At 43.1% G+C, this 9,618-nt stretch overlaps 1 protein-coding gene across 1 annotated transcript; it reads right to left on the bottom strand.

Moving 5' to 3' along the window:
- Positions 1 to 7,674: 7,674 nt before the first annotated feature.
- LOC143817658 (olfactory receptor class A-like protein 1) lies at positions 7,675 to 8,634 on the bottom strand. Its single transcript, XM_077299151.1, has one exon. It carries the CDS (start codon positions 8,632 to 8,634, stop codon positions 7,675 to 7,677), a length of 960 nt encoding a protein of 319 aa, XP_077155266.1.
- Positions 8,635 to 9,618: the final 984 nt, after the last annotated feature.

Raw genomic sequence — 9,618 nt, 5'->3', positions numbered from 1 at the left:
AAATTTAACAGCCACACTTGACACTAGAAGCTACACTATCTGACTGATATACAACCGCCTAACTAACTAGCTAAAATCTTGCTGCTAACAGTCAAGAGCAGCCTCGCTGCACTGTTACAGTGTCAAAATGATGCTAAAACAAGATGTCCGCTATTTATTTGGAGAGGGACATGTGATTTCAGCAGCCAATGACTCAAGCTGTTGTGTCAGGACACTGTGGGTGGTTCCTGCACCCTGATTGGCTAGCTGCAATGTGCACACATAAAGTTAGAAAAAAGAAAACAGAATGTTTAAAAGAATGCCACGCCTCTGAGCAGTGAAAACCCCCTCCCCTCATCAAACACCAAGAGCTCATGGTACACCACCATTATTGTTGCTAAAGTGTGAAAATACTTTTGTGGCAACGCATATATTTTTCCGCACTTTTACCGAATGTTACCGCTTTTTCCGATTTTATAAAATATCGCTCGTGTTTCCAATCACGAATCTGAATGTGCCATATTCGTGCCAAATTTATGTTTGCTGATCGTTTTCTGAACAAATTCGCTCATCAGTAAAATGGACATCCGAACAATGAGCTCTCTTCATTAGTGTTGAGCATTCCGATACTGCAAGTATCGGGTATCGGCCGATACTTGCTGTATCGGAATTCCGATACCGAGATCCAATATTTTTGTGATATCGGGTATCGGTATCGAAACAACATTAATGTAAAAATGTGTAAAAGAGAGAATTAAAATAAAAAATATTGCTATACTCACCTCTCCGACGCAGCCTGCACCTTACCGAGGGAAGCGGCAGCGTTCTTTGTTTAAAATTCGCGCTTTTCTTTCCTTTACGTGAGTCCCGGCTTGTGATTGGTTGCGTGCCGCCCATGTGACCGGGACGCAACCAATCACAGCAAGCCGTGACGTAATTTCAGGTCCTTCAGGATTTTAAAATTACGTTCCGGCGTTGTGATTGGTTGCGTCGCAGTCACATGGGCGACGCAACCAATCACAGCAAGCCGTGACGTAATTTCAGGTCCTTAAGGATTTTAAAATTACGTCCCGGCTTTGTGATTGGTTGCGTCGCAGTCACATGGGAGACGCAACCAATCACAAGCCGTGACGTCACGGGAGGCTGGACACGCGCGCATTTTAAAATGGGCGCGTGTCCAGCCTCCCGTGACGTCCCGGCTTGTGATTGGTTAATGGTGGCCATGTTGCCGGGACGCGGACCAATCACAGCAAGCCGTGACGTAATTTCGTCACGGCTTGCTGTGATTGGTCCGCGTCCCGGCAACATGGCGCCGTGACTAGTGTTGAGCATTCCGATGCTGCAAGTATCGGGTATCGGCCGATACTTGCTGTATCGGAATTTCCGATACCGAGATCCGATATTTTTGTAATATCGGATATCGGTATCGAAACAACATTAATGTAAAAAGGTGTAAAAGAAAGAATTAAAATAAAAAAAATCGCTATACTCACCTCTCCGACGCAGCCGGGACCTCAGCGAAGGAACCGGCAGCGTTGTTTGTTTAAAATTCGCGCTTTTACTTGCTTACGTGAATTCCCGGCTTCTGATTGGTCAGGGCGGCCATGTTGCCGGGACGCGGACCAATCACAGCAAGCCGTGACGAAATTACGTCACGGCTTGCTGTGATTGGTCCGCGTCACGGCAACATGGCCGCCATTAACCAATCACAAGCCGTGACGTCACGGGAGGCTGGACACGCGCTTATTTTGAAAAGCGCGCGTGTCCAGCCTCCCGTGACGTCACGGCTTGTGATTGGTCACGGCGCCATATTGCCGGGATGCGGACCAATCACAGCAAGCCGTGACGAAATTACGTCACGGCTTGCTGTGATTGGTCCGCGTCCCAGGAACATGGCCGCCATTAACCAATCACAAGCCGTGACGTCACGGGAGGATGGACACGCGCTTATTTTGAAAAGCGCGCGTGTCCAGCCTCCCGTGACGTCACGGCTTGTGATTGGTCACGGCGCCATATTGCCGGGACGCGGACCAATCACAGCAAGCCGTGACGTAATTTCGTCACGGCTTGCTGTGATTGGTCCGAGTCCCGGCAACATGGCCGCCCTGACCAATCAGAAGCCGGGAATTCACGTAAGCAAGTAAAAGCGCGAATTTTAAAGAAACAACGCTGCCGCTTACAATCGCCGAGGTCCCGGCTGCGTCGGACAGGTGAGTATAGCGATATTTTTTATTTTAATTCTTTATTTTACACATTTATATGGTTCCCAGGGCCTGAAGGAGAGTTTCCTCTCCTTCAGACCCTGGGAACCATCAGGAATACCGTCCGATACCTGAGTCCCATTGACTTGTATTGGTATCGGGTATCGGTATCGGATTGGATCCGATATTTTGCCGGTATCGGCCGATACTTTCCGATACCGATACTTTCAAGTATCGGACGGTATCGCTCAACACTAGCCGTGACCAATCATAAGCCGGGACGTCACTGGAGGCTGGACACGCGCGCTTTTTAAAAAGCCGCCCTGACCAATCACAAGCCGGGACTTCACGTAACCAAGTAAAAGCGCGAATTTTAAACAAACAACGCTGCCGGTTCCCTCGCTGAGGTCCAGGCTGCGTCGGAGAGGTGAGTATAGCGATATTTTTTATTTTAATTCTTTCTTTTACACATTTATATGGATCCCAGGGCCTGAAGGAGAGTTTCCTCTCCTTCAGACCCTGGGAACCATCAGGAATACCGTCCGATACCTGAGTCCCATTGACTTGTATTGGTATCGGGTATCGGTATCGGATTGGATCCGATACTTTGCTGGTATCGGCCGATACTTTCCGATACCGATACTTTCAAGTATCGGACGGTATCGCTCAACACTACTCTTCATATGTGTTAAATGCCGTCTGTATTACGTAACCGGTATCTCCATCCTGCTGCATCAATAAAAGCCGACTCTATCAAATATTAAATTAATTAACTCATACATTAAACTCTATAAAATCAAGAAGCCAGAATTTTTTTTATCATCACCATTCCTCCATAAAAATACAATAAAAAACAACCAAAATGTCATATATACCCCAAAATGGTATCAATCAAAATGTCAGCAATTACTCAAAAAAAAAAATCCTCACACAGTTTTATCGACAGAAAAATTTTAAGTAGTACAGGTTTTGGACAATGTCCACACAAACAAAAAATAATTTTTCAAACTATTTACTTTTTTCTCAACAATTATATAAAAAAAATCAATACAAGTTTGGTATTACTGTAATTGTACTGACCAGAAAAATCAACCCAAAAGAAAAAATCCAAATATACATATACCAAGTTTTCGTGACCCCATCGAAGGGCTGTCCCACACGTCCAGATAATTCCGGTACCGGAAAAAATCGGTACCGGAATTATCCGTGTCCGTGTGCCCCTACGTTTCTTGTGTACATCAGTGTGTCACACTTGCGGCACACGTGTGCCGCCCGTGTTCCCACTGGGTACCACGCACCGTGCTGGGTACCACACGTACCAGCATCTGGTGCTGAAGCTGCGATTCATATCTTCTCTCCAGCAGCGTTTGCTGCAGAGAAGATATGAATAATAGTGTTTAAAATAAAGATCTATGTGTCCGCCGCCCCCCCACCCCCTGTGCGCCCCCCCCGCTGGTCAGAAAATACTTACCCGCCTCCCTCGCTGCTTCCTGGTCTGGCCGCGGCTTCTAGTGTATGCGGTCACGTGGGGCCGCTCATTTACACTCATGAATAGGCGGCTCCACCCCTATTGGAGGTGGAGCCACATATTCATGAGTGTAATCGGCGGCCCCACGTGACCGCATACAGTAGAGAAGCCGCGGCCAGACCAGGAAGAAGCTACAGCCAACGAGGGAGCGGGTGAGTATTTTCAGGACAGCGGGGGGGCGCACAGGGGGTGGGGGGGCGGCGGACACATAGATCTGTCTTTTAAACACTATTATTCATATCTTCTATGCAGCAAACGCTGCTGTAGGGAACATATGAATGGCAGCTTCAGCACCATGTGGGGGGGACAGCGCTTACTGTAGCGCTGTCTCCTGCACGCAAACGGACTGCAGACGGAGAACGTCCGTGTGCGGTCCGTGTTTTACACGGACCCATTGACTTTAATGGGTCCGTGTAATACGTGCGCTCCCACGAACACTGACATGTCTCCGTGTTTGGCACACGGAGACACGGTCCGCAAAAAATCAATGACATCTGCACAGATGCATTGATTTTAATGGGTCTACGTGTGTCAGTGTCTCCGGTACGTGAGGAAACTGTCACCTCACGTACTGGAGACACTGATGTGTGAAACCGGCCTAAGAGCAGCATGATGTGGTGACATGAGCACTAATCCCAGTGATGTGTAACTTAATGGTCTGTGTGTTATAATTTTTATAAAATGTCAGTTTTATCTGCTGCAGATCTACCAGTTCTCTGAATGCTAAGTTATATATAACACTGACTACACCACTGATTTCCAGCTTTCTATGTATACTGTGCATAGGCAGGAAGCTGACAGTAAGTGATTGGGTTTTGACGATGTTATGCAGAGCTCATGAATATGGAGGACTACATAGCAGCAGGTTTATAAGTCTTCGGGCTCATTCACACTGGTGCATAATACGGAGGAGTGCAATGCGAGAAAACATCACATTGCACTCTGACCATTGTTATTCAATGAGGCAGTGCTCATCTGTGTATTTTTTCTTAGGACTAATCGGCATCAGGAAATAATTGCAGCATGCTGTGACTGACTGCGTATTTTGGCTGAAACTCGCCAATGCAAGTCAAGGGTGCGAGAAAAAAATCGGTTTGCACACGGACCATTTGTATGCTTTCTGCTTTTTACGCACACATATCAAATGGACCACCAAGTTTCATTAGCCAAGAACAGTCAATTCATAGTCAGAGCTCTCAGAATAGATAAATGACAGATAGTCATGGGCGAGCGTGCTCTGCACTGCTCGATTGAGCATTTGGGTGCTAGGGTATGTTCGCTACTCAGCTGAGTATCGCATGGTGCTCCAGGGCATGTTTGAATCGCTGCCACGCATGTTTCACTGCTATTTTCAGCCACTAAAAATGTGGGGCTTTCCCGCCATACACAGTAATGCTTTAGCCATATTAGCTACTGGCATTGATGTGATTGTCCTGTTGCATTGTGTTGTTGGGTCTGTATAAATCTCGGTGACACGATGCTCGGCACACTCTCCTTCCTCCCACCTCCTGGCACCTGAGAAGATGTTTACTATCACTGGCTCGATGCTAAGAGGTGGGAGTGAGGAGCAGTTAATATTAATTTCAAATTTACATCTGATTAACTGGGGCAGTGCATGAAGCTCCCTTCTAGGGTGCTGAGAGAAGAAATAAATAAAAAGAAAGCACAATGTGTGATTCCCCCCCCATTTTTAATAATTAGCTAAGGTAAAGGAGACAGCTAGGGGCTGGTACTCTTAGGCTGGCAAGGGCTAGATAACCATGGACCTTCCCAGCCTATTAAAATCAGCTTACAGCTGTTTGCCTTGCCTTTGCTGGTTAAAAAGACAGTGAGTGTGGTAGCAATGGGGGTAATGGGTTGAATGCAATGGGTGTGCATGTGTCCGCATTTGTGGCCCTTAAAAATTATACTGCATACAGACACAAGAAACGGACATGTGAAGGCTGCCTTACGCATAGTTTTATTGTTTTCTTCATTTCTGTTTCTCCTCTAATCCCCCATGCTTATACATTTTCTATTTTAAGGACTTTCTTTATATTCGTAGTAGTTTACTTACCATTCTGATACATTAATCCATACATATACCGCATGCTCCATTTCTTTTTCATGTTACCAGCTTCTACCCTTTTGCTTTGGCAGTTTACAACACCTGTGTGTCCAGAGAAGCCTGAGATGGCGATATTACACTTTTGAACCATCTTTCATTGTTCTCAGGGTCTTTGATAAAATTGTTTGCTAATGCAGGCCATTGATCCAGAACCTGTTTGCTCCCTCTGGATATCATAGACAGTTCTACAGTTCCATACTCTTCCTGGGTGCACCCACAAACCCTCTGCAGAGTGGGAGCAAGGAGAGGATTGTACTTAACCTGACCTGGTCTTCTATGGTTGCAGTATTGCACCATGCACTCAATATCACAAAATCACACTCCCCAACATACTGACCTTAGTGAATGACAAGTATAGTTTCTAATGTCCTCTCTGTGATCCAAAATCTGTTGTCTTCTGACCAAATAAATACTCTTTCATTAATAATTTATATTATCAAATAGTTTTACAGAATCTAAACACGCAATTGTTCATAGGTACTTGATACAAAACATCAAGCAACAAAATATCCATTGTCCATGCAAAAAAGAAAATTAGCTAGGGCTGTTTCCAGAATGGCAACAAAATTCACTGCAGGCTATATGAAAGTGTCAATTTATTCTTAATACTCAAAGTATTTCTAGTCCTGAGGCCCAACTTATAACTTCAATGCTTTTATGATTGCCATAATACAATTCAGTATAATGAATTACTTAGGCAGCAAAGAACACTACATGACTCAAATCAGTCACAGAGAACTGCAGAGGACCTTTTTCAGACATTAGATAGAAGTGGGTATTCAACACTTCAAATTATCCCGTGTGGAGACCATATGCCAATTCTCAAGAAGATCAGGATAATTTGGAGTTGTGTTCCCAACTTATACTTGTAATACCTCTAGCTTCATGTTGATGTCCTCGGAAATCCAGATAGCTTTTAACATAAATGCACATAGACCTATATGATCAGAAGACATAAAAAGCAAATGAAATATGCAAGGAGCGCATGTGTTAGATCCCCGAGCACTGAAATTCTCCTATCCCACTGCTGCATCAATAGAAAGGAAAAAAGAAAACTTAAAATGATACCATATGGTCTTTGTTTCCCCTGTCTTCTGAAGTCTCCAACATGATCAGTCAAGCGAGTCAGCTGAGGATCTCAGTGGGACCTCCAAACACAGTCGGAGTAGCCTTATTTGTAGTACAGCAGTCTCTTCCTTATATTGGGGAGCAGGTGCAACCACAGAGAACAACACTCACACACACAGAGAAGTCAGCTATAAATAGAAAGGGTTCTGCAAACTTTATTGAGTTGTGCATGCTTCAGCATCAAAGACGTCACGTAACTAAATTCATACCATGCAAATGCAAAGAAGAAACGTTAAATACTGAAACTACTATTTTAGCTATCAGACAAATGCATGGCTCCAGACATAATTCAATTATTTGTTGCATAAAAACATATTTTGCATGTAAATATAGCCTTTATATAGAAAAATTCTCAAAAAATGATATTCTTTGAATTATACCAAGAAAAATTACAGTTTGGGTGACATGTCAAAAAAGTTAAGCATTTAAACGCTTAATAAAAGGTAACATGACTTAATTATATAAAAGAGGACAATATGAAGTATAAGGTCTTAAAAATGGCAACCACTCTAATAAGATCATATGACTTTTGCAGCCAATCAGAATGGCAGCCATCACTGTTTGTGTCACATGACTGCCAGAGGACACAGCTTTGAAACCAGACCCAATTCTGAAAAGTGAAGTTGTTAATAAGAGGTTGGTCAGTCATAACCCTTTTCCTTTGTAAAATTGCAATAATCATAAGAATAGAATGTAGGCTGTCTTTTAGTGAATATTTGCTTACACATCATTTAATTATTCCTTTCCACAATATTTTGTTTCTTCCATGATAGCAAATTTCTCATCTGAAAAGATTTGCTACATTGCTTGAGTTTAGGATTGCTACAGATAATTACAATAGGACTCAAGGCTGAATAGGAGCAAGAAGAAATTATCCTGGCTTCGCTCATGTTGGTTGTCACATTGGTCAATGTCAAAGTGTAGATCCACGTGACATTTTCAAGTCCAAAAAGTGCTACATACATAATAACCAATATGATGACAGCTCTGGAAGCTTTGTATTCTGCAGTCCTTCCTTGGCCTCTGTCTGAGCTGCGAATCCCTTTGATTGATCTTTCATGATGTACTAATCGGTACACAATGTAACTGCTTGCCATTACCATCAACCCTACAAACAAAAATTCTCTAAGTGCAAATATTGCTCCATTAATAATATAGTTATAATAAGTCTGAAAGTCTACATCACAATAAATTACGTGTACTGAGTAAATAGAGGTTGTAGCATTGAAGCTAGACTGAGCATTCTTAATAGCAGAGTAATGTATAACTAGATTGCAGCACAAAATAATGATAATAATTGTCAGAACATTGAGTGTCATTTTCTGCTTGAAATATATCCAGTGTTTGGCTGATGGGGCGATAAGGATACATTGATGGCAGCTGAGGAGGCTGGTGATGCAGATAGACATGGCCCTGCTCACTCTGTATGTATATTGGAAAATCTGGCATCTTGTGTCGTCCATTAGGTTTTTCATGCCTAAAGAATGAAGGAACTGGGGGATGGTCCGTGATATTACTATAAGGAAATTCATGAAAACCAACGTCATAAGAATTGTGTTTGTTGGTAAAAGTTTCTTCTCGTTTATTCTGATGAACGTAAACTTTAAGAATATAAAGAGATTTCCCGGAATTCCAATCACTATCATCATGAAAAAGCCAAAGGCCTTAAGGACAAGGTAAATTTCCAACATCTGTAATTTAAAAAAAAAAGTCATGTTTAACATTGCTAACAAACGTTGGTTTCTATGGTTATTTTTTCTAAATACACTCAATATTCTAATGAGTAAATTGTTCTTTTTGTCTTTTCACGTTTACATAATCATTTACTATTTACTTACCTAATTAATTACTTACTACAGGGTATTTTCCCATTGCTGTGATCCTAGGTTTTGTCTGTTAATGAACACAATGTGAATTTGCACACATACCAACAGGTCTTTTTGGCCCATTTCCTTGATTTTGCTTTAGTTCATTGTACTCTATATATGGTGATGTGGCTCACAGTTTTTGGGCTGTGTGTCTGGTCTATGTAGCTTTTCATGGGCAGGTGCAAAGCAGTCAGGCCTGGGTCCTGCTCTGCCCTCGTCTATTGAGCCATACTGACACTTAGAGACGTGAAATGCTAGAGATAGGACCATCATGATTGGGTACGCCTTGTCGCGGTGGGATGGCTTTTACATTTTTTTTATCAAAATAGTGTCAACCAAGTACCCTATGTTATTTATATGTTCTATTACTGTGTTGTTACCTACTTACTTACTGCATGGTATTTGCTCATCATTTTTATCCTAGGGTATGTCTGCTAAAATCCACAGTGTGAATGTGCAACTACTGTATGTTAGGGTTGGCGGAATGCACCGAATATATTTATTAGGTGAGATAGGTGCGTTCGCAACCCAGGATCCACCGTGCAGGAAAGAACCTGCTGCTAAGCAAGGCGGTGAAGTAAATTAGAATAAACGAACTCTGTTACTTCACAGAGCCCGTAGTAGAGAGAACGCTGTGCCCTGTTTAGCTCACAGGAGACACAGCTACAGAGTTGAGCCGACAGTGGTCATGCAGTCCAAACCAAACACGCAGCTCTTCTCCTTTGGAGCCGGAATTCTAATGGCTATTAGCCAGCCCTGAATTCACACATAAGAAACTCCTCGCCGGAGGTGCCAGCATTCTAGGGG

The sequence above is a fragment of the Ranitomeya variabilis genome, chromosome 3, assembly GCF_051348905.1.
Source record: "Ranitomeya variabilis isolate aRanVar5 chromosome 3, aRanVar5.hap1, whole genome shotgun sequence".
Lineage (NCBI taxonomy): Eukaryota > Metazoa > Chordata > Amphibia > Anura > Dendrobatidae > Ranitomeya > Ranitomeya variabilis.
The sequence above is the reverse complement of the archived record's forward strand: the minus strand, read 5'-3'. Positions and strand labels throughout refer to the sequence as shown.

What these genes read in the sequence shown, in the direction of transcription:
- LOC143817658 (XM_077299151.1), bottom strand. Translation starts at nt 8,634, where the DNA reads ATGTTGGAAATTTACCTTGTCCTTAAGGCCTTTGGCTTTTTCATGATG.